This window comes from Ictidomys tridecemlineatus, chromosome 4 (genome assembly GCF_052094955.1).
Source record: "Ictidomys tridecemlineatus isolate mIctTri1 chromosome 4, mIctTri1.hap1, whole genome shotgun sequence".
In the NCBI taxonomy this organism is placed as follows: Eukaryota; Metazoa; Chordata; class Mammalia; order Rodentia; family Sciuridae; genus Ictidomys; species Ictidomys tridecemlineatus.
Genome location: NC_135480.1, coordinates 70,302,416 through 70,328,272, shown reverse-complemented (window position 1 = coordinate 70,328,272; position 25,857 = coordinate 70,302,416). Strand labels below are relative to the sequence as shown.

Genomic DNA, 25,857 nt, shown 5'->3' with positions numbered 1-25,857 from the left:
GTATTAATTAATATATTTTAAAAATTGTATCATTTTCTTAATATTTTTCTTTAAGGAACTCAGTCTTTATGTTAGCATTATCTTAATCAAGGGCTTTATGTACTAGTTATTTTTTCCAAGTTACAATAAGATAATCAATCTTACATTAAAAACACTATGCACTACCTAAGATCATTTTGCATACCATCAGTATACGTATATCATGATTTTGAGGAGATTTCAGCTAGAAGAACTTGGGGTCAATAGTTTTTAGGCTGTCTGTTTTGAAAGGAATTTTTAATTTTTATCCTTAGGTTTTATTATTTTGTATCATAAATAAAATAAATAAAAATAAGTAAAATGTTTTTGTGTTATAAATAGAAAGATAGTTGTTGGGCTGTATGGGATGCTCTATTTTTTTTTAAAAAAATTTTGATTGTAGATGGACATACCTTTATTTTGTTTATTTATTTTTATGTGGTGCCAAGGATCAAACCCAGTGCCTACACATGGTAGGCAAGCACTCTATCACTGAGCCACAACTGCAGCCCCATCTATTCTTTTTTTTAATATTTTTTTTATGTTGATGGACCTTTATTTTATTCATTTATTTATATGTGGTGCTGAGAATTAAACCCAGTACCTCACACACGCTAGGCAAACACTCTACCATTGAACCACTGTCTGAGCCCTCATCTATTCTTAAACTTAGTGTTTTTCACACATAATTGATTAGAAAAGTTGACAGGTCCTGATATCACTAGGAAGCAGTCAGCTTGTTGCAGATAGAAACATAATTCCCTTGCCAAGGTCTCTATAATTGATGCTCTGTCAACAAAATGAAGCCAAGGGCTCTTTTTTTCATATGCTTCTTTCCCTTTCTGTGCTCACAGAATTTGTCAGTAGAATGATGGATGTTACACATATTATTCAAGGATTGGAAAAGAATTGCATTGAACTATACTATACATAGTGCCATAAAAACTGGAAGTAAAGAATAGTGACAGATAGGAGGTAAGAAGTCAGAAAGCATACATCTTGGATGAGGGGGAAGGCTAAAGGAGTAGGTGGCATCTATAGAAAGAGGAGAGTTGGGAGCTCTGTAGCTAAGTAGTGTGTCGAATAATAGAAGGAGTCAACAGAGTGGTGAGACACATGCAAAAAGATCCAACAAGATAGCTGGATAGGCTGTATAGCTATGTTTGTTATCTGTTGCTATAGTTTTAAACCTTTAAACAGCAATAAGCCTTTATTATCTCACAGTTTTAGGTAAGGAATTGGGAGTGGTTTATCTGGATGGTTCTATTTCAAGCCAAGAGGTCAGCTACTGCTTGAGTCAGATAAAGGCTTAACCGGACATGGGAGACTCTTTCCACTAGTATAGAGGTTATCACATGAGTGATAAACTGGCTCTGGAGATTGCTTCCTCTCCTTCTAGGCTTTCCGAAGGGCCTACTTGAGTAGATTCATGACATTGCAGCTAATTGCCCTCAAAATTGGCCAACCAAGGGAGCAAGGTAGAAGCTACCATGCTTTTTTATTTTTTTAATATATCCTTGGTAGTCATGTATTATCACTTCTGCCACATTTTATTCATTAAAACCAAGAAGCTAAGTCCAGCCCATGTTCAAAGGAGTGAGATTAGGCTTCAGCTTTTAAAGTAAGGGATGTTAGGAATTATTGATGTTTGAAAACATCCTGTTAGGCTCCTCAGTTCAGCCAGACTCCATTTGTGCCTCAACTTCCTATACTGCAGAGGGAAATTGTCTCTATGCAGAGATATAGACAATCATGGGATGTACTTTATGAGATTCCCTCCTCTCTAGGATTGATGTCTTATATTTCTGGTGCCTGAAAATATATTTCTCTTTTAATTTTGCAGTTGTTTATGATAAGCAGCCTAGTTGACTCATAATATATAATCTTTCTGATGAGGAAGAATGAGTTTTGTTTTTATTGGTGATCTTCACCTCATTTGTCCACAGGATTTATTTTTTTATTTCCTACATTGTGGACATTTTTAATATGTCAATATTAGAAATACAAGTTATAGCAATTGTCTATTAGGCTTAATTTTATATTTCATCACATTTGCTCTTAAATGTTACTTACAGTTTGTTGTTGTTATTTTTATACCTCAACAGTCACTAGCATTTAGTAGAAATTATAACTAAATGCAAAGTACGTTATGTTCTTCCACAAACTTAAAAACATATTTCATGAGTTGTTTAAATCAGCACAGCTATTGCTTTGACTGGGCATTTTAGCTCAATTGACTAGAAATTGTATTTGGAGAAAAGCTTCTCTGCCTCTTTTTTTTTTTTTTTTTCTGGATCTGGGTAATACCTAAACTGCCATTATATGCACATTTATACCCATGTTCTTTATTATTTTTCTTTAGGATGGCAGACACTTGAATTTTCTGACATCAGAACAAGCTCTAGCTGATTTTGTTGAGTTAATCAAACATTTGAAAAGAACAATCCCAGGAGCTGAAGATCAGCCTGTCATTGCAATAGGGGGCTCTTATGGTGGTATGCTTGCAGCCTGGTTCAGGATGAAATATCCTCACATAGTAGTTGGGTAAGTGCATTTATGTTTGCATGAGAACTTCTTAGTAATTGTCAAGGCAAACTTAGAGATCTGTTTTGGGTAAAACATGCCCCATTCTATTACTGAGATTTCTAGTTCTGTGTCTTTAAAACTGTGTTATTTTTCCTCATCGATTTTGTTCAGTCTCAATTTTAATTTTAAAACTTGAGTTAAGTGAGTTCATTTTTTTTTTCTCCTCCCTTGTTTCCCTTACCATTTAGAGCCCTTGCAGCTTCTGCCCCTATCTGGCAGTTTGAGGACTTTGTTCCTTGTGATACGTTTATGAAGATTGTAACTACAGATTTTAAGAAAAGTGGTTCAAATTGTTCAGTGACTATCCTCAGGTCCTGGGATGCCATTAACAGACTCTCAAGTACAGGTAAGTTTTATTCAAGTGAATGGATTTGAGATTTTGGTTAAATCAATACTTCCCCTCTTTCTTCCTTCCTTTGCCTTTCTCTCTCTTCTTTTTCTTCCTCTTCCTCCTCCTCCTCTTCCCTTTCCCCTTATCCCCTTCCTCCTTCTCTTCCTCTTCCTCCTATTTGTTTTCTTTCTTTTTTTTTTTTGAGACAGGATCTCACTATGTTACCAGGCTGGTCTCAAACTCATGGGCTTAAATAAATGATCATCCTGCCTTAGCCTCCCAGGTAGTGGGGGCTATATGCATGCACCACTATGTTTATTGATTCTTCCAATTTTAAGCAAACAATTATTAAAGTAAAATATATGTACATAAAACTACACAATCAAAATGCATAGCTTGATGAATTTCACAAACTGAGTACTTGGTATAAATAACTACATCCAGATCAAGAACATTATCAGCATCTCAGAAATTCTCTGGTGCCTTTCTCAATCATTATCTCCATCCCTACCCAGCTAATTATATCCTCACTCCTTGAACCATAGATTAATTTTGCTTGTTCTTGAACTTTAAATAATTGCAATTGTATATTATATATTTTTTTGCCTGCTGTCTTTGTTCAATAGTATATTTGTCATATGTATCGATTTGTTTTATTAGTTGTAATTTATACATTATCCATCCTGTATAGTATTTCTACTTATTTGTTACAGTAGTATCTTAAAAGGGGGAAATAATTCAGACCACTAATTCTAGTAATCTGCATAAAGATAGGCAGCTTTTCTATCATGGGAATATCTATCTAGTAGCTTTACAAGTATTTTACTGAATGTTGAAAAAATTCTGGAAAATTGGTATAGAAAATTGAGTTTTCTGTAATACTAAGTGAAGAATGAATGATCTGTAAAGACTTGTGTTGACTCGTACTTTTTAGACTCCAGCATTGTGATTCTATTCTCAGGCAGTGGTCTACAGTGGCTTGCTCAAACCCTTCACTTATGTAGCCCATTGACATTCGAGGACATCCCAAATTTGAAAGAATGGATTATGGAAACTTGGGTGAATCTGGCAATGGTGAACTACCCTTATGCATCTAACTTTTTGCAGCCTTTGCCTGCTTGGCCTATCAAGGTAACAGGAAAATTTCCTCTTATTTTTTTAATGACATACTTTAATTTTCACATACATTTTCTGACTTTCATCATCAGAGGAAATCCCAGTGACATCTAGGGTTCTGTGGAGTTACTCAAATCTGGGTGGGAATCCTGGGTTCAGCCACTTTTTGATTATGTGACTTTGGACATGTTGCATAATTTCAGTTTTCCCATGAAAAATAGGGGCAAAATACATCAATTGTAAAGCTGTATGAAGTAGAAATAAGAACAATAATTGCAGTCATTTGAATATTTACTATGTGCCATGTCTAATGCCCTTTGAATATATAATATATTTGATTTTTGTGGTGTATGTATAATGCCTAGATCTATCTAATGATGCTTAATAAATTGCAGTTGTTATCATATATTATGATTTATTCGGCTGCTAAAGTTTTCTAAGTGCTACACATGTGTGAAGGGTGATTCCCATGCAGCATGGCAGAATGGAAAAAACACTGACTTGGGTCCCTGAAGATGAAGGTCTGGCCAGAAACTGATGCTTTCCAGCTGCGTGATCTTGGCCAAGGTGTTCTTCCTCCCTGAGTTTCCATGTCTACCTCTATAAAAAAGGATGACAATAGTTGTGCTTAGGACCAAATAAAATATTGGATGTGAAAATAGTTTGAGAAGTATAAAGACAATTTATACCAATTTTAGGTTCTTTTAGATTTTTAAATTTTTTTTCATGTCAAATTATTTATTGTGTATGCTCTTTTTTAAGCATATTGTTTGTTAGGAACTTTTCCTTTTAGTTTAAAAAATAAAGGCCGGCCAACTTGATAGTTAAGTTTTGAGAATATAATTGACTCTACAGCTAGAATTGGTGCTGGAAATAAAAATGGAATTGGTAATATGAGAGCCAGGTTTCAAAAACACTTGTAATTTACTGTGCCTTTGAAGCAGTAAACATACACTTTGCTTAAAACTTTGCAACTAAAATGAAACAAATTCATCTGCAATTAGTTATTTTTTTCTTTTTTCATGAACAAAGTGTTTTGCACCCGTGTGCATTTAATTAAATTCAGTAAAAAATTATGAGAAAGAGATCTCTTACATGTTAATAAAATCTGGATTCAAACATCAAATTTAACTCTATCAGTATACAAAGAGAGAATTACATTTACATCTTAACCCTTTCTTGAAGAACAAATGAATTGTCAGATGATAAAAACAACAGGGAATTCCCTTATTGATGGAACAGGGATAGGCAAACTCTACCCATAAAGGGTTATACTTAGGCTTTGTGGGCCACGTGATTTCTGTCACAGTTACTCAACTCTGCAGGTATAGCATGAAAGTAGCCATAGGTAATCCATAAATGAAGAAGGATGGCCAATAATATTTTTTAAAAAACAGGCAGTTGGGCTGCATTTGGCCTGGAGGTTGTAATTTGCTGACCCTTAATCTGAAAGAGCCAGAGGAATACAGCTTTAGTATTAGTTGTTCATCATGATTTGGGATGGTGAGCAGTCTAACATGGTGTTTTCTCCACTTCTTTAATGTTCCTTCAGATATTTTCCTGTTGAGTCTTTGGTGTAGATAAATATTTTTTTCCTTCACTATTCTTAATAATTACTTGACACCAGTAGGGTCGACTTAAAATATTTTGTTGTCTTTTATTATTATTGCTATTTAGTGCAGTCCTTTTATCTTTTTGTTTATATACATTATAGAAGCTTTTTTTTTTTTGCAAGATAACTGTATGTCCTTCCCCCATAATAACCTTAGCTTCTTTTATGCATGATTAGTTCTTGTCCTTTTCTTCAGTTATCTTACCAATCTTATTCTTTCCTTTGACATATTAAGGAATTATTTTGGAGAGTGGAACCCAGCACTATACCACCCAGTTATGCCCCCAACCTGGTATTATGGAATTCTTGATTGCTTACAATAAATACATTTATGATTTCATTTCCTGCCTATAACCCATCAAAAATAATCTGTTGCCTTTTCCTTGAGAAACTTGCATTGCCTCTATTTCCTTTTCCTCCTATAGTTGCTTACCCATCTGATTTTCAGAAATTTTCTTCCTCCCAAATTTTTAGCTTCAGATCACTTTCTTTCACTACCCATTCTATTTCTCCTTTCTTGACCCCTCTCTGTTCTCCCAACCCACTAATCCCTGAACACTACCCAGTTGGGGACCGCTCTTTCACTTGGATAGTTCCATTTAGCCAGAACTCCTCCTCCCTCTGATACACTTCCTCCTTTTTAAAGGGCTGACAAACAGCGGTCCTTCTCTGAGTCTGTGACTCAGGCTTAGGATGGTGAGATAATATGCAGCAATTGGGTTATGGAGAAAAGCAGGTGATTTCCAATTCAGGCTAAACCTTGTACAGTTCTGAAGGATCCATGGGCAGCAACTAAAGGCCATTTTCCGTGTCAATTCAAGGATCATTCTTTTTAATTTGTCTTTGGGCTCTGCCGGCTCAGGCTCCATTTACTTTTGTTTACTGTTAACAGAAGCTGCAACATTCATGCAGAGATAATCACAGACTTGGCCAGTGGAACACAAGGAAGAAGAGAAAAGGGAAATAGAAAACCCCTCTGTCATTTGACTGTTCTGTCCACATAAAGACTATTAGGTCTTTTAACTTAAAGAGCAGTTTTAAAGGATACTGTATAGTTTGTTAATTTTGGAATCATTTTTTACCTGGTAACTAATTAGACTCCTGAGCATGCAAAAGGATAGAGTGAAATAATAAGACATAAGATGGAAAACCTCTTCCGTTTGTCTTGGTGTTTGATAATGTATGCGACCTCTCTGGGTGGTTTAAGCGGTTTAGGTGCATTCTGTGAAAAGGGAGCTTTTAATGACAAAACTAATGTGATTATCCGAGTGAGTGTGAGAGGGGTATTGAAGCCTTAGAGAAAGAAAATCTGTTAGAAAAGCTGAATGTATCTGCTTAATCCTTTTTATAATGTGGATGGACCATGCTCTCTGAGAGGAGATTGGTCTTTTTTTTAAAAAAAAAAAAACCTATCTTCTTTCCTTCCTCTTAAAAAAATTCTCTTTGCCTCCCTTTTCTTTCTTTTATTCAAATGCTATTCTCATAGGTAGGGACACTTAGAGCTTTTAAACAAATCATTATCTTTCCTTTCTCTGGTATATGAGGGGGTCAAAGGGCAGAACCTAAATATTTGGGTGCATATCTGAACAGCTTGGTTCCAATGTTGCATGAATGTTCTATTTCTTATACTATTTCTGTACTTAAAGCTAGAATTAGGAAAGTGGACCTTTAAATTTTTTTAAGTGTTTCCACAAATGCACACTTTTACACAAGGAAATAGAAAGTGAATTAAGTCTATTTCAAGTGTTGGTTCTTGAGCTTCATATTGCTCTGCAATTTTGCAGTTCCTTTTTACTCTTGCATATTTTTAAAATTCTGTAATTTTATATTGCCACAAAACCCCTCCTAAGATTTTACTTAAAACTAATAATCATAGAAAAAAATAAAGACAATCCAAGAATTTAAAAAAAAATGTTACAAAAAAGTCACCATGATACTATAGGTATATTTAGGCACTATGTTGTGATTTCTCTTTCAGTGTAACATTCAAAGGTGAGTATGTGTGGTTAATGACAAGTGGAAGCTCCAGAGTAAGTCTGTATTTGAATCTCAACTCTGATACTTCCTTCCTGTGTAGCTTTAAATAACTTTTATAACCTCTCTGAGCTTTAGTTTCATCACTTGCAAATGGGGATAATTACAATTGCCATACTTATGTGGGTTGTTGTATTTCATAGGATCTGTTGTGTAGTAAGCACTAAATTGATGCTAGTTAATAATTAGTTATATAATATCAGGAAGAGAGTATTATTATGCAAGTAGTTCATTGCTGCAGTCTGAGTTCAGAACCTGTATACTCATAGTTTCTCAATTGTGTATTTGGAGCCAAACCTCTTGTGAGCTTGTTTTTTCCTCTGTGAAATACTGATGGTCATTATCTGTTGCTTCCTAGGTCATTGTCGGGAAAGTGCCTCCCCTTAAGGAACCTAAGTAGTTATACCAGCAACCCCAGCTTTACCTGGCCCTGTTTTAGTACATTTATGGCTTTGAGATTATTCACAAGAAACACAAAATATATAGTATAATACAGGAGCTACAGATGGGTGTTAAGTGTGTGGACAGAGGTGGTTGTCTAACCTGATTAGATTGTAGTCCTTCAGCAAACAATAAGGGCTTGCCCTTATTAAGTGGGTAATATATGTAAATTGTCAGGATTAAGCTGAAGTTTATACAAGATTGTACCAAACTTGCCAGTATTTGACTATGTTTCAACTGTAAATGTGGCAATTTTATATGGTTCAACTTAATATTTACATGTTATATGCATCCTACAAATCTGAAAAAAGTATGTGAATCTCTTTTTTTTAACTATCATAGTCTTTGAATAAGCATAGGAATATGCTTATCAGTATTACTTTGGTACTTTTTGAAACTTCATTTACTTCACTACCAAAATTGTTATGGAAGTGAATAGATATGTAGATATTGTGTTTTTATGCTATAGAATGATCAGACTCACAGGATCTTTGCATTAGAAAGGAGCTTTAGAACCACTTAAAATAAAGTTTCCACAAATATTAAAAAAAAAAAGTTCAGTGATATTTTCAGACCTTGTAAATAATATGCCAGTAGATTATAAAGTGGTACTTCCTCTCTATAGGGCAGTTTGATGGAATATACCTAAGACCTTAAAAATGTTTTTTGAATGAGTAATTCCTTTAAGAATTTGTCTCAAGAAAACTAAAAATAAATTTAGTCATAGGTATATTTTTTAAGCTTTATTTGTATTAATAAAAGGTTGGGAATGATTCAAATGACCAATTTTAGGGCTGCTTCAACTATTCCTCAATTCCTCATCTCACCCGTTCCCCTCTGGATTTTCTTATGTTTGGTTGGTGTCCTCCTTAAGGTGTAGTGCCCAGAACTGGACTCAGTTGTCCTCTGACTTCACAGAGGAAAGTGGGCCCAGGATTGCCCTGAATCTGGGCATAGAATTTCTATCAGCAGAGGCCAAATTTCTGACCATGATGTTCTGGGGCTGACAAAACACAAGTATTGTCAGCTGGTGCTGGTCTCCAGCCACGCTTGTGTCTTTTAAGGAGTGACAGTAACTGTTCTTTGCAAATATGGCTATTCATGGGGACTCCTTTTCTTTGCCTAACAGAGGCCCAGTGTTCTAGCTCTAAGTACGACTCTAATGCCAGCATGTGAGTCACACTCACTTGCTCCTGGTCTTTGCAGAGTTTTAGTCCAGTTCTTGTACACCAGTACCTTTTTCCCTCTGTCCAGCTTGCACCATCACCCTGTCTTATCTACCACGATGTGCAGGAACATAATGATCTTCTCCCCATTCCACGTAGCTCCTCTGTAGTATTGTGCTGCATTTTGAAAAAGCAGTCTGCTGCTGGTATCAAGATATAGGAAGGAATACTGATCAACTATTGGCAATAGCTGTGTTTGGTTCTTTAATATCTATATCGTCTTGAGTATTTCTGTCTTGAATACTGAGATATATTGCCATATTTATGATCATTTTCTGACAATTGACATACAAATGCTGGATAATTTTTTAAAATTTATATCTAACAGTGGAATGCATTACAATTCTTATTACATATATAGAGCACAATTTTTCATATCTCTGGTTGTATACTTAGTATATTTGCACCAATTCTTGTCTTCATACATGTACTTTGGATAATAATGATCATCTTGCCACAAAAAAATTAAGAGCTGTCAAATAGGAAAACACTGTTTTGACTTTAAGTATTCTTCAACTGGCATTTCCTTATTACTCTAGGTTTATGAAGCTCTCAGTTTAGCTCAATTCTGTTTCTTCATGTGCATCCTGCATACTGGTGTACCTTATGCTTTTGACGTCATGGTTACTCTTAAAAAGTATATCCTTTGTTTGGGCATCTTATTTCCTGGCTTTTCTCACACTTGGTATTTCCAAAAACTTATTGATGCATACTATCCTCATTTTGGAAATTCATATTGCAGTTGAACATATTAAATGCTCTGAATCCTGCATTCAAGAAAGCTGTTCACATTTGCTAATACAATATTCCTTCTAATACAATATTCCTTAAAATTATTTGACTAAGAAGTTTTTTTCCCCACAAAGTACCAGTTAACAATTCATAGAATATGATTGTGTAGAATACATTTGAGGAGAGGCATCATATTTTCCTTACAACTCATTTTCTCAGTCTTTTTAAGTTGTTTTTTTTTTTTTTTTTTTAATGGGAGTGTTGCTGGGAGCCGGTCCTAAACAGAATTGTGATGAGGGGCTGGGTTTGCTTGTGGCTTGTTATTTCTACTTCCTTTCTCTATGCCCTCCTTCTCTGACTGGGGATATGTACCCAGCCCAGACCTTGCTCCTGCTGCTCTCTTAATTTGTCTGTGAGATGGACTCCTCTCTCTCTGTTTCCTTCTCTGGACTTGTTTCCTTTTTGCCAGAAACTGCCTATGTATTATATTTTTTCCATATGAAATTGGAAAAGACCAGATCACTGAATTCATGTTAAAGTTTTGATTACAAAATGCAAACTTTATGTGTATTTTCTTTGTCATTGGGCTGTTTGCAGTTTTACAAAGATCAACTTTTGGGGGATGGGGGTAATGGGCATTGAACTCAGGGGCACTCAACCACTGAGCCACGTCCCTAGCCTTATTTTGTATTTTATTTGGAGAAAGGGTCTCACTGAGTTGCTTAGCGCCTCACTATTGCTGAGGCTGGCTTTGAACTTGCAATCCTCCTGCCTCAGCTCCTGAGGTGCTGGAATTAAAGAGGTGTGCCACCGCCCCCGGTTTACAAAGGTTGACTTTCTAAGCTAAAAGATATGGATTTCATAAGCAGAGACACCTGGGAAATATCTATTTCCTACCATTTACTACTTTGGTAGCCTTTATTAAAGTGATTGAACCTGGGGCTGGGGATGTGGCTCACCTGGCATGTGATGGCACTGGGTTGGATCCTCAGCACCCCCCAAAAATAAAATAAAGATGTTGTGTCCACTGAAAAAGAAATTCTCTCTCTTTCTCTCTCTCTCTCTCTCTCTCTCTCTCTCTCTCTCTCTCTCTCTCTCTCTCTCTCTCTCTCTCTCCTCTCTCTCTCTCTCTCTCTCTCTCTCTCGCTCTCTCTCGCTCTCAAAAAAAAAAAAGTGATTGAACCTAAGAATCAGTTTCTTCTTATAGTACTGGACAATCATCCATCTGATAGGTCTTTCTGAGGATTAAATGATGTAATGGTTGTAAGCTCAGGGCTTAATAATCGGTGACTATTATCGTTATTTTTTAGCTATGATTCTATTGCTTGTAATTTTTCCCTAACAGTTTATTATGAAACATTTCTAACATCCAGAAAAAAGGAACTAATTGAACAGTGAACACCCATACATGTACCACCTAAATTCTATGAATAATTTTTTGCTATATTTTATTTATCACATATAAATATTTACCTATCCATCTATCTCTTTTTCCATCTTATTTTTAATGCATTTCCAAGTAAGCTAAGGATATCTTCCCCCTAAATAATTAAGCTTTAATATCATTAACTAGAATTCAATATTTGTTTATAATTTTTCTTTTTTGGGGGGGAAATAAAATCTACATACAGTGAAATGCATAAGTTATGTGTACCATTTGTTGTGTAACCCAGACCCCTATGAATATACAAAATGTTTCTGTACCCCAGAAAGCTTCCCAGGCCTTTTCTAATTAGTCTCTACACTCCTGAGAATTGCCTGTGTTTACAGAGCTAGAATTTCAGGCACAGACCAGTGACAGGAACATTTGGGAGTTGGGGAGTTGCAGAATATGCTTCTTATCATAACATGAATGTTGGAGCTTAGTATAGTTTTTCCATGAAAAAAATTATGAATTTTGCATTTATGTAAAAATATACTCACTTCTTCAGCAAATATTTAGATAACGGAGACCTTTCTAAGTGCTGAGGGAGATATTCGGGAACTAAACGAGGGAAGTTGAGCATTACAGAGGCTCTGATAGAAATAAGTATAGCGGGTAGTGGAAGCACTAAGAAGGGAATAGTTGATTTCTTCTTGACTTGGAAACAGAGGTAAGGATGGCCTCAGAAAGGCAGTGGTATTTGAGCTGAGTATTGTAAAACATGAGCTGACCAGGCATTAGTGGAGTGAGAGGGGAAGAGGGTTTCAGGATGAGCAAGGACAAAGAGGAAGGAAAAAGCTTGTTGGAGGGGAGAATGGTTTTATTAGGCTGGAGCAAAGGCTGCAAAGTTGAAACTAGAGGCAGATGCAGAGGACTTTGCATACTGTACAAATAACTTTTATTTCTGTAGTCTTGGAAAAGCTTATTTTTCCATATTTTATTGGTTTACTATAATTATACATAATAGTGGGATTTACTATTACATATTTGTACATGCATAAGTTATAACAATGTAATTTGGTCAGTATCACTCCCCATGGGAAATTTTAAAAGGTTAATTATTTTTTGAAGGGATTATACTCAAGAGATAGAAATTTTCAAGCAATACAGTTTGATATTTAAGAATACTTTATGATCAAATCAATATTTATTTCTTCTTTGTATTATCAAACTGTAGTTTTAGCTGGGCATGGTGGTACATTGCAATCTCAGTGGCTCAGCAGGCTGAGGCAGGAGGATCACAAATTTAAAGCCAGCCTCAGCAACTTGGTGAGGCCCTAAGCAACTTAGTGAGACCCTGTCTCTAAATAAAAAATAAAAAGGGGTGAGAATGTGGTTCAGTGGTTAAGTACCCCTGGGTTCAATCCCTGGTATCAAAAAACAAAAACAAAACAAAACAAACTGTAGTTTTATATTCATATTCTGACTCTTCTTTATTATTTATCTACAATGACAGGTGGTGTGCCAGTATTTGATAAATCCTAGTGTACCGGATTCAATGTTGATACAGAATATTTTCCAAGCTCTGAATGTATATTATAATTATTCAGGCCAGGCAAAATGCCTAAATATTTCAGAAACAGCAACTAAGAATTTGGGATCCCTGGGTTGGAGCTATCAGGTAAGTTTATGTGATATCACCAAGCATATTTACCTTTTATTGATATAGTAGTACTGTAATAGAGACTATACAAGATTTTTTCACCCAACCTGAATCCAAATCTGGACTGTTACTTTACACTGTGAGACCAGTTTCCTTATTCACTCATTCATGCATTCATTCATGTACTTAATCATTACCAAATACATAGTGAGTGCTTACCATGTGTCAGGCACTGCCTAGTCTGCAAAGATATAAAGATAAATAACACATAATCTCACCATCAAATATAGCCTTGTGAGAAAGACAGGTAATCTAAACTAATATTGTCATAGATCTCAATACATCCTATAGAGCAATCATTTCATGGATGCATAAAAGAAGGGGAGTCTAATTTGACTCTGAGTCTCCATCCCTTTCTCTTCATATGAAGACCAATAGTGATAATAATGTTTTCTTTCCAGAGCTGTCTTGAAGGTTAAATATAACAGTAGATATGAAAAGGGCAGTTTGCAAAGAAGGAGCACATAGTCGTAACCCCTGTGGCTTCTCAGCCAAGCCTTACCAGAATAGTAAGAGGTTGTTCATAAGTACTGCCCACTTATCACTGGATGTATATCATAATTATTCAGGCCAGGAAAAATACCTTAGTATTTTAGAAACAGCAACTAGGAATCTGTGATCCGAGGGTTGGAGTTATCTTTGATATAAAAATAAAGAGCATTAGCCCTGAAGCTGATTGCTTGAGCTCATTTCCTGGTTTTGCTGCTTTCTAGTTGAATGACCTTGGGAAATTAATTTTATCTTTTTTTTCCCCTCATTTAATCTTTGGATCCTCTCCTGGTTTGCCTTTAGGCTTGCACGGAAATGGTCATGCCCTTTTGTACCAATGGTATTGATGACATGTTTGAACCTCACCAATGGAACTTGAAGAAATATTCTGATGAATGTTTTAAACAATGGGGTGTGAGACCAAGGCCCTCCTGGATCATTACCATGTATGGAGGGAAAAACATCAAATCACACTCCAACATCATTTTCAGGTGAGCTTTGATAATTCAGAGAGGAAATTTAGTTGGTTAAGACACTTAGAGGCTAGCTGAGAAAATAGAACAGAAAATGCTGGACAGTAAAACAATACAGAATATAACAGCAATAACCATCAGGTTCTTCTACTCCTTGAAAGACAAAGGAGGCTGAGAAGAGATAGTTTTGTATTATTAATGTGCACAACAGCAGCAAAATCAAAACACTCGGGGGAAAACTCTATAGCCCAAATGAAGCATTGTCTATTATTCTCAGTTTATGTTATTTTTGTTACTATTATTGCTGATAAGGAAAAAAATTCAGTATTTTACTCAAATCTTTTAACTCAAAACTGTTTTGTTTCAAGTATTATATGAGGCACTTTAGATAAATTCTCACAGCTGCCCTGTGGAGTAGTTGTTATAGTTTCCCCTCATTTATTTTACTGAAGAGGAAACTGAAGGTCACACATTCAGTCACTTTACCAAAGCTCAGCCAGGGAGGTGATAAACACAGATACCTTGACCTTTCTAATTAGACCTTGACCTGTCTAACTAGACCTTGACCTTTCTACCTTGACCTGTCTAACTAAAAAAGCCATATTTGCTCTGTATCACATGACTCCTTTAAGAAGTGATGTACATAATATTAGTTCATGTTATAGTTAATAATATTGATTCTGTGGGTGTCTGAGATTTAAATTTTTCGTGTTTCGGCATAAACATTATGTTGTCAGCTAATGGCAATCAATTAATAAAAAATTTCCCTAATTTATTATTATATTTATATACATATTTATACATACACATATATTATATACATATATACATTATATACATATATGCATATATACATTATATACAAATATATATGCATATAAATATATATGCATATATAAATATGTATATATATAAATATATACATATTTATTATGTATATGGAAATAGGATAGATACAAATAGGATAGATACAAGTAGGTACCTATTAACCAGAAACATTGTTTAAATTGTAAATGTCATTCTTTCACATGTTCGCTTAAACAAAAGTCAAATTTGGCCTTTTGTATATGTCCAATAGCTTTTGGAGTGAGTATTGTTTTGCCTGGAGGTTGACTGTCTGAGTATAGGCTGGTGGTATTGCCCACTTTGCAAAACCCCTCTGACTTACTGGACTCATACTATTTTCAAACCTGGCACATACTTGTTTCCAAATAGAAGGTGAGATACCTTTGGAAAAGTGAGATTTTCTTTGTTTAATTTCCTTAGATCCTCAATAGGATTCTTCCAAAGTATACTTTTCAGATCATGCACGAAGTGACAGTTGAGCAAAGAAATCTATTTAGGGTGTGTAAGGAAACTGTGCCAATTCAACGGTGTTTGAAGTCAGGAAAACTTTAAGGACTGAGAAAATGAAAAAGGTTATATGTAAGCTCTGGATCTGTTAGTGCTATTATCACAAAAACCTGAGACTGGGTAATTTGTACTTGTTATAGTTGTGTAGGTGGGATCAGGTGCTGGCAGGGTCTGTGGCTGGGAGAGCATGGTCTTGCTTCAAGGATGGCACCTTGAAGTTGGCATCCTTATTTAGCAGAAGGTCAAAGAGCAAAGAAGGGCTAAGCTAGTTTCTTCTAGCACTTTCACAAGGCACTAATCCTTTCATTAAGTGGAGCCCTCTTAAGTTAGTCACTGTCTAAAGGCCCCACTTCTTATTACTTCACAGTAATAAGGGATTCAAGTTTCAACATGAACTTGAGGGTACAGACCACAGCAGTTATCTTTGTTCTATTAGAGGAGGAAGTACTTTGATATTTGTTGTTTTTCTTTAGGAACTTGTCTCCATGGAGCATTTATTTGGATTTTTCTAACATTCTGAACTTTTGAGTTCATGCTGCCTTTCTATGACCCTACAGTAAAGCTAAAGTTCAAGTTAAGTAGGGTCTTTTAATCTAATTCAATCTCCTTTTATATTGATTCAACCATTTCAGATAAGTACTTTACTTATCCGTTTGCCTTTTATAGTGCTTTTTCTTAGTTTGTCAAATTATCATCATGATTGTTTTCATAATCTTCACTGGAGGAAAGGTCTAATTTTGTGAGAAAAGTCTTGGGAATAGAACAGAGATCAGTAGGTGGAAGTTATAGCACAGCGTAAGAATGGACTTTTTTCTAAGAGGATTGGACAAAGGTAGAATGAGCTGTCTTAAAAACAGTGATGTTCTTTGAGTTATACTTTCATCTTCTGTAAAATGAGAATTGTAATATCACTCATAGTATTGTTGGAATGCTTTAATGAGTTAGTACAGCAAAGCACTTGGCTCAGACCTGGCAAATATGTATACTCAAAACATTTGTTGAACAAATGAATAAATGGAAGTACAATTTCTTTCTTGCACTTTATCTTTTAGCCATAGAAAACAATATATTTGTCTTTGTTCTTTTTATTCCCCCCCCTCCAACCTTTTTCTTAAGATTCAGGCCTTCTCCAAGAAATATTTTCAGCCTCTCCAAGAAGAGTAGGTTTCCATCACTCCCATAGCTCCTTTAGGACCTGTGAATACCTCCTACCATTTGGTGTGGAGATTATCTGCTTGTGTAACTATCTGTCCCAGGAGATTGTGAACTTCTCAGAGGCAGGAACTTCATCTTAATCATCTCTGAGCTTTTGGCACCTTCCACCTGACTAGCATACATGGGATGGCCAGTAAATGTGTGTTGGTACAAACTGAACAAGGAATGCAATAGCACAATGTGGGAAGTCTTTGGAAGTATGTAAAAGTTTAAAGTCAGGCTGGGTGAAGATGCTAGCTTATCTTTCTGCAGTAGCAAGTCTGCTTTTTCAAAGAAATTGTTTACTACCAGTTGCTAGATATGAAAAATCCAATGTAAAAATTTAAAGATATTTCCCCCATATTTTTAGTGGTGCATTATAATAAGATTAAAAATTAATTTTTTTTCCTGTTATTCTGAAGAAAGTACATTCTCTTAAGTAAAAGATCAGTCTCAGGTGTCTGTGTGCTGTGTACTTTGAGTAAGAAAATGTCCAAGGAACCATATGGAAAGTTATCTTTGTATTCAGATGTCTCTTCTTAACTTGCCTCAGACAAATCCAAGTATGACTACTATTTTGATTGGAAAGTTCAATCTGTAATTATTGGATTGGAGATTTTCCAATTGAGGCTTTAAAGTCAGGTAGACCTTAGTGTCTTCCTGTTTCTTTCCTGAATTAGCTGCATGGCCTTGGGCAAATTGCCAATTTATATAATTTAGAAATAATAAAGTCTACCTAATAGAGTCATTTAAGGAATAAATGGATTGTCATAGAAGTAAACACCATGAAGGCAGAGCTTTTGTCTGTTATGTTCTCTGGTAAACTCATGCCCATTGAGTGCCCAACACATACTAGGCTCTTAACAAACATTTGTTAGATGAATGAGGCCTTAATAAATAGTGCCCGTTAACAGTCTCATTTCAGCATTTTTGAAATTGCACAGTGGTTTTGTTAGGATTTATTTTTTCCTTCAAAATTGGTAGGTTGCTTTATCAATGCTCATTCTCAGTTATTTAAATATAAATTAAGATGGGAGTCCTTGAGAAGCTGGTTAGTTTAGCTTCATTTCTCAGGCATTGTTGCCAGTGATCAAATGAGACCACTTTTTGGGAATTTTCCTTGGGCATCTAGATTCTCTCTTGAAAGCCAAAGCCATTTTTTTTTTCTTTTTGGTAGATTTCCCAATGATTAGTTTAGCTTTCACATGTCTAGAACCAAGAAATTCAAGTCCATGTGCATCTTAGGTCTCTCAGCAACTCCAAACACTGTTGCTAAGCCGCTAGGCTGTTTCAGATGACCTTTTAAATCAAATGCAGTTTGCCTATTATGCAGCTGTTGGGATGGCTTTTTTGTTTTGCAAATAATGGAGTGTTTCCTATCTGGGTTGGGCCTGTCAATTGGAATAATGATGAAGGCTATTTGCTCATTTAAGAGAATTCAACCTCTGTTTAGTTTATTTTAAATATTTATCTGATAGTTGAAAACTATGACTTCTATTTTGCATAGGGGTTTCCCTTTTGTTTTTAATAGAACAAAAAAGGGTATTTTGGGAGTATTTTTTTTTCAAAATTGGTACTACTAAGTTACAATTATTATTATTATTTTAAAAAGAGAAGTATGTGATAATGGAATAAGGATTTTAAAATTGTATTTCAAACACATATTCTTAATGTACCTAAAATGCTTATTTGCTTATTTAATTTGCATATTTACTTAGAAAAGGTTGATTTAGTATTCTGACTATTTTTACTAAATTTTTATGAGAAATACATACAACTTTCATGATTCATTTATATCTGGGGGTGTTAACACTTTTCATGCTATATAATATGATAATAATTATATTATTGTTTATTTGCATAGCATTTTATAGCTTATACCTTATTTCTACATATATTGTTTAATTTGGGCCTCATGATGATTCTGTAAGAGAGGGGCACTATGTTTCTTTAAAAATTTTTCTTTTCTCTATGCGTATGGGAATTGAGGTTCCCAGAAGTGAGGTAACTTATCCAAAGCCAGGCAGGATATAAACCTTTGATCTGCTAACTTAGAAAGTACTGAAGAGACTTATATGCTCATGAACTTAAACACATGTATTTATAACACTATATGTAGGCCACAAGTAATTAGACATTTAAATTCTTTTCTTGTTCATTCAATAAATATTTGCTTGGCTCCTACTGTGGGCCAATCCTAGGAATTGACAATACAGTAATAAACAACACAGACTGAAATCCCTGACCTTGTAGAGTTGTAGTTTTGCAGAAAATGAAACAAGGTAGCATCTATAAACATGCTAGAAGGATGTATAAGTGCTAAGGAGAAAAATAAGTCAGGGAAGAACAATAAAATGTCAGAAAGAGGTAAAAAGTGTTGAAATTTTTATGAGAGTTACTAGGAAGACCTCACCAAGGGATGGCTTTTGCAAAAACAATCTGGAGGAAGTGCAGGAGCTAGCCATGAGATTTTTGTGGTAGGAGAATTAGCAGAACCCTTGAGGTGAGCGTCCCTGCATATTCTCCTTCAGGGGGAGTAAGGAGGTCAGGGTGGCTGAAGTGAAGTCAGTGAGGAAGGGAGTAGATGAATAGTAGATGAAATCAGAGGCACAAGAGGACCCAGATCACATAGAGACTTGCAAGTTCTAGTATGAACTTTGTTTTTTATGCTGAATGAGATAGGAAAGCATGGACTGACTCTTTTGAGCAGAGGAGTCACACAATCTGATTCTGATTTATAGTTTCAAGTTTGCTGTATTATTGATATTAGATTGTAGGGGGACCTAAGTGGAAGCAGGAAGGCCAGTTAAAAGGCTCTTTAAGTAATTCAGGCTAGAGATAATTAGTGACTGGGATCAGGATGGTGACAGTGGAGGTGGTATATATATTTGAAGATGTAACTGACAGGATTTATTGACAGATTGGTAGTTAAATATTAGATTAAATGAATGGTTTGAAAAACTGAGCAACTAAAAGGATAGAGTTGCCACTAACAGATTAGGAAGATGGTTGAGAGTTGGGGAGCATCAGGAGCTCACTTTTGGACTTGGTATATTTGAGATTCTGCTTAGACTTCCAAGTAAAAGTGTCAAGTTGGCAATTTTGGTTTCTGAAGTGTACAGGAATGGTCTTGGGTAGAGATAGTATTTGGTAATTGTGTCAATCAGCTTTCCATTATTATAACAAAATAACTGACATAGTCAACTGAAAAAAAAGGAAGATTTATTTTGACTCATAGTTTTGGAAACCTTAGTCCATGTTCAGTTGGTCCCATTGTTTTAGGGCCTGTAGCAAGACAGTATATCATAACAGGAGCATATGGCTGAGCAAGCTGCTCATTGAATGGTAGCTGAGAAGTGAAATGAAAGAGGAAGTGGCCAGGTTCCATAATCCCCTCTGAGGACACACCTTGAGGCCTAAAGCCTCACTGTACCCTACCTTTTAGGTTTCCTCCACCTCCCAATAGTGTCAAGCTGGGAATCTAACACATGGGCCTTTGAGGGACTTTTAAGATCTATGCTATAGCAGTTGTCATTTGTGTATAGGTTGTACTTATAGCCAAGAGTTTTGTCCTGGGGGTGGGGGCATTCGACATTTTTTATTGGTGCATTATATTCATACTTGCACACAATATAACAATAAAATTTGGCCAATATTGGGGCTGGGGATGTGGCTCAAGCGGTAGCGCGCTCACCTGGCATGCGTGCAGCCCGGGTTCGATCCTCAGCACCACGTACAAACAAAGATGTTGTGTTCGCCAAAAACTAAAAAATAAATACTAAAAAAAAATTTTTGACCAATATCACCCCCAGCAATTTCCCCATCTCTCCTCACCTCCTAACCCTTAGTCCCTTTCCTCTACTAATCTTCCTTTGATTTTCATGAGATTCCCTGTCCCTCCCTGCACCACCTTTCTTTTCCTTTTTGCTCTCTGGCTTCCACATCTGAGAGAAAATATGTGAACCTTGACCTTCTGATTTGGCTTATTTCACTTAACATAATGGTTTCTGGTTCCATCCATTTTCCTGCAAATGACATAATTTTATTTTTGTTTATGGCTGAATAAAACTCCATTGTGTATATATACCACATTTTCTTTATCCATTCATTTGTTGATGAACACCGAGGGTGGTTCCACAGTTCTGCTATTATGAATTGCGCAAAATAAAATTGTAAGCATTCACTATAGATGGCAGTACCCCTCAAATTAATTGACCTACAGATACAGTGCAATCACTATCAAAATCCCAGCTAGCATTTTTTAAATTTATTCTAATTTGTACAGCTAGCATTTTTAATAGAAATTGAGAAGCTGCCTTTAAAGTTCATATAGAAATGCAACACCCATAATATGCAAAACAATCTTGAAAAGGAAGAATAATTTGAAGAACTTAAACTTACTAATTTTAAACTTATTACAAAGTGACATTAATCAATATAGTATGATACTGGCATAAGGATAGATGTATAGATCAATGAAAGAGAATTCAGAGTTCAGAAGTCAACTCTTACATGTATTGTCAATTGGTTTTCAATGTGAGTGTCAAGATAACTCATTGAGGAAAGAATAACTTATTATTACTTTTGTCAACAAATAATCCTGGGAAAACTGGGCATCCACAGGCAAAAGAATGAGGTTGGATCCTTTTTTATATCATATTTTAAAAGTCACTCAAAATAGATCAAGAACCAAAATACAAGAGGTAAAATTGCAAGATCCTTAGAGGAAAACTTGGAAATAAATTTTCGTGATCATAAACTAAATAGTAGTTCTTAAACAAATAGCCAAACACAAACAAAAGAAAAAAGATAAATTGGATTTCATCAAGATAAAAAACCTTGCTGTAAATGTTACGACGAGAGAAAATGTTTGCAAATCATATATTTATTTGATAAAGGACTTATATCCAGAATATCAAATGAACTCCTAAAACACACAAAAATAAAAAGATGGATAACCCAGTTAAAAAACAGGCAAAGATCTAAATAGACATTTTCCCCAATAATACATACAAATGGCCTATTAGCACATGAAAAGGTGTTCAATGCCATCAGCTTTTTGGCAAATGCAAATTAAAACCACAATGAAGGCTGAGGGTGTAGATCAGTGGTAGAGCATGTGCTTAGCATGCATGGGCCCCTGGATTCAATCCGAAGCATCAAAACAAACTCACAATGAGATAATGTGTCATACCCAATAACATGGCTATAATAAAAAGAGATAGATAATATTAAGTATTGATGAATATATAGAGAAATTAAAAGCCTCTTATGTAACTAGTGGGAATGTAAAATAGAACAGCCACTTTGGGAAAGCAGTCTGGCAGTTCATTAAAAGAGGGCTGGGGTTGTAGCTCAGTGGTAGATCACTTGCTCATTGAGGAAATGCATGCACAAGGTCCTGGGTTTGATCCCCAGGATCACACATATACATAATTGCTTAAATTACCATATGTTCCAGAAATTCCATTTCTAGGTCTATACCCAAGATAAATGAAACTGTGTCCACACAAAAACTTGTCTTTGAGAATGTCTGTAGGAGTGATATTCTTAATAGCCCCAAAATGGAAATAATACAATTATGTATCAACTGGTAAATGGATAATAAAATATACTATTTTATTATCCATTTATTAGTTGTACAATAAAATATTATTTGGCAATAAAAAGAAATTATATACTCATCTGTGCTACAACATGGATGAAATTGGAATATATTAGACCAAGCAAAAGAAAAAAATTAAAAAGACTACCTGTTATACAATTCATTTAGATGAAATAGAAGGTAACATATAGAAACAGAAAGTAGTTTAGTGGTTGCCAGTGGTTAAGAGAAGATATGGTTGGAGGAATGGGGAGTGACTGCTAATGTGTATGAGTTTCTTTTTTGAGGTGATGAATATGTTCTGAAATTAATAGTGGTGATAGTTGCATAACTCTGACTATACTAAAGCTTTGAACTCTACATTTTTGAATGGATGAATTCTATGGTATATGAATTAAATCTCAACAAAGCTATGCAAAAATATTATTAGGGATGTCATCTATGGTTGTACCTTTCTTTTAAAAATTCAGCTAAACTATACAATCTGTTGCAATGACATCCTGTTCATATCATTTTGAAGTGTGTTTTGTGAGTGAGACTAATAACCTAGAAGCATTTTCTGAACTTTAAAGTTAATCCAAAATGAAGATCTTTAAATAATGACCAGATATTCTGTTTCCAGATTCTGGGGACTTTTTTTCAGTTCTACCAGCTTATTTCCCAAAGTACTGTACTGAACAACAACAACAACAACAACAAAAAAAATTCTTTTACAGCTTTCTTTTTCTTTGAGCTGAGATAACTTACATTTTTAACTATGGAGATTTTATTGTTTTTTCATTTTGGAAGTTTGATCCTAGGAGAAAAGAAAGCTTTAATCGAGGAACTCATATGTGCCTGATCCTTGTGCTTATGAAGACGTCCAAATACACCATCCTGTTTAATATTTATAATATTATGAGGTAGATCTTGTTTTCTCGATTTTACAGATAAGAAAACTGAGTCCGGTAACTAGAGTCACAAAACTTTTGAATAATGGAGCTGGGATTGGAATTCAGTCTTCTAAATTCCAAGTCCTAGTATAGTCTAGATTGATTCATGGAAGCACCAAATATAGTCTTCTTTGGTTCTTTTTTCTTTTTTTAAGAAATATTAGAAAACTTCAGTGGGAATCACCTTTCTGTAAGACAATTAGATCCTCAGATCAAATCCCCCAAGTTAAAGGTTTATAATTTTTGGTGTTATGCATATAATATATTTCTCCTATTTTATTTAAGTGTAGCTAACAGCCTCATTTTTTCTTTCCCTTATTCACAGCAATGGTGATCTGGACCCCTGGTCAGGAGGTGGAGTAACCAAAGACATCACAGACACCCTGGTTGCAGTCACCATCAAGGAGGGGGCCCATCATTTAGATCTTAGAGCCAACAATCCCTTGGATCCTACATCTGTGCTATTAGCACGTGCCCTGGAAATTGAACACATGAAGCGATGGATCAAAGATTTCCATGACAATGTCAGAAGGCAGTCCTGAGCAACTTTTGATCATTTATAGTTTCTTCTTTTATGTTCAATACACCCATATTCCCATTCACTTTGGTTTTCTATGTGTAATAACTTCCCCTCATTTGTCATTAGATTTGGTTGGTGCCCAGGTTGAGATAGAAGAGAGGGTGATGGAGGTGTTGCCATCCCAACAATGTTGTAGCCCGGGTAGTCAACCTGCATGCATCACCTACAGGAAGAAATCTCATCATGATGCCTCCCACACCATCAGTGGCCCTCATAACTCAAGCAGAGTTTCTCACTGCCTTTCAAAAGAGAGTCACTTCCTTTGTTTCCCTGCAAGTAGGCATTTGAATTCTGAGTTCTGAGATTGAAATCTCTTTTGCCATATGCAAGTCCCCATTCCTACTCACCAAAAGGAAAAGCAGAAGATAGATAAAAATGACGTAAGTGCAGCTGGTAGGAAGAATGTCTGATGCTAATCCAGGAAATGGGGTCATTCCTTTTGTACTTGATTTAATGACTTTAAAATGTGCTGTAAATAAAGAATAAGGCTGGACCTTATACCTGTGTGTTGCTTCTGAAGCTCACTCCAGCTGTTGGGAATATAGTGTGCCCTGGGCTTGGCTGTTTTGGGAAAGTCCTTTAATTTTCTCTCTTCTACTTGGCAGCTTTCCTAAGTTCTGGGATATTTGCCACTGTGGTTCTGCCAGTAAGAAAATCTGGCCTTTTCCAGCTCTATTTCTCTTTGTTTCTAATGTCAGTTTTGTGGTAATTTGGCTAAATCATGCCAGTTTAGGAAAATGACTGTTTTGCCTTTTACTTTAAATCTGAACAATCTCTGTATTGGGTTACTGATGATACTTTAGTAAAAAGTCTTAAAAAATAGACAAATCAACTATTCAGAAAGAAGAATGTAGTTATGTTCGGCTTTAATTTTTTTTTTTTTCTGGTGGTTGTTACTGCTGTCATTAAAGCCAGAAGTGTTGGGACACTGAGAGGCAGGTGCATGAGGACTTTTCTGTATGGCTTCCAAATGACAAGCTGACTAATTCATGCAGGCAGCATATTTGACATTAATAAATGGCCAAGCCGTTCCTACTTCCAAGGGGTTGGCTTCTTTCAAGCAGTTCTTACACTGAGACCTTTCTTCAGAAGAGCTTTGCTAGGATAACAAATAGGGTTGGATCAAAACCTTTCAGGGACACAGAGAGACTAACAGTTTCTACTTTGTTGAAAGATTTCTTCCTTTATTTTCTTCCTCTCAATAGTATTTTTCCCCTTTTCTCTGCCTTGAAGATATTTTTTAAATTATTATTTTTTATTTTTGCTCTTTAAAAACCATACTTAAGTGTGATCATTTCAAAAGCAGTTATTATTTAAGGTGCAAATGTAGAGTTCATTCTTGGGTATTAGACTGAAATATTTCCTTTGCTTTTTCTGGCATCTGAGAGATACAGAAAATCTTTGTCTTGTTTTGGAAGCTGTCAGTTCTCATTGTAATGAGTTATTCATCAAAGAATTTGGTCACTGTTTTCATTTCAGCATCAGAAAACAGACTACTGGGGTGGGAATCTAAAGGTGAAAACAATACTAGTTTTTAATTTTTTGTCCCTTAAGAAGTTATATAATGTAGAATTTAGGGTCTTAATAGAGGATGATCTTACTATTTACTCAAGGACTTTTAGGCTGCTTTTATTGAAACCTTTTTTCTTGTTTAGAATCTTTAAAATGCTTTGCCATTTCATTTAAGATTAGTTGTTCAAATGAATTGAAATATTTTTTAGCAAATAGAATTTGGTTCTATTACTATATACATTTGATTTATGTGAACAACAGCCTTAACTGAAGTTAGACTAATTGTAATGTGCTAAAATTTAATTTTAAGTTGCAAAAGAATTGGAACATCAAATAAGCCTTATTAAAAGGTTATTGCCAGGCATGGTAGTGCATACCTGGCAATAAGCTCAATAAGCTTGAGCCTAGGAATTTAAGGCCAGCCTGGGCAATATAGCAAGACCATGTCTCAGGAGGGGTGCGGGGGGGGGGGGGGAGGAGGAGGAGGAGGAATAATCTCATCTCATTTGAAACCTCTTTTAATTAATAGAATGTGCT

At 35.4% G+C, this 25,857-nt stretch overlaps 1 protein-coding gene across 2 annotated transcripts in view; it reads left to right on the top strand.

Moving 5' to 3' along the window:
• Positions 1–24,306, top strand: part of Prcp (prolylcarboxypeptidase) — a 70,881-nt gene extending 46,575 nt beyond the window's left edge. For both annotated transcript variants that reach the window (XM_013357698.4, XM_005323253.5), the window contains exons 4-9: positions 2,381–2,562; positions 2,793–2,950; positions 3,897–4,066; positions 12,976–13,140; positions 13,975–14,162; positions 23,554–24,306. In XM_013357698.4, the coding sequence (XP_013213152.1) occupies positions 2,381–2,562; positions 2,793–2,950; positions 3,897–4,066; positions 12,976–13,140; positions 13,975–14,162; positions 23,554–23,770 (1,080 nt within the window). In that variant the 3' untranslated portion in view covers positions 23,771–24,306. The remainder of the gene's footprint in view (positions 1–2,380; positions 2,563–2,792; positions 2,951–3,896; positions 4,067–12,975; positions 13,141–13,974; positions 14,163–23,553) is intronic.
• Positions 24,307–25,857: the final 1,551 nt, after the last annotated feature.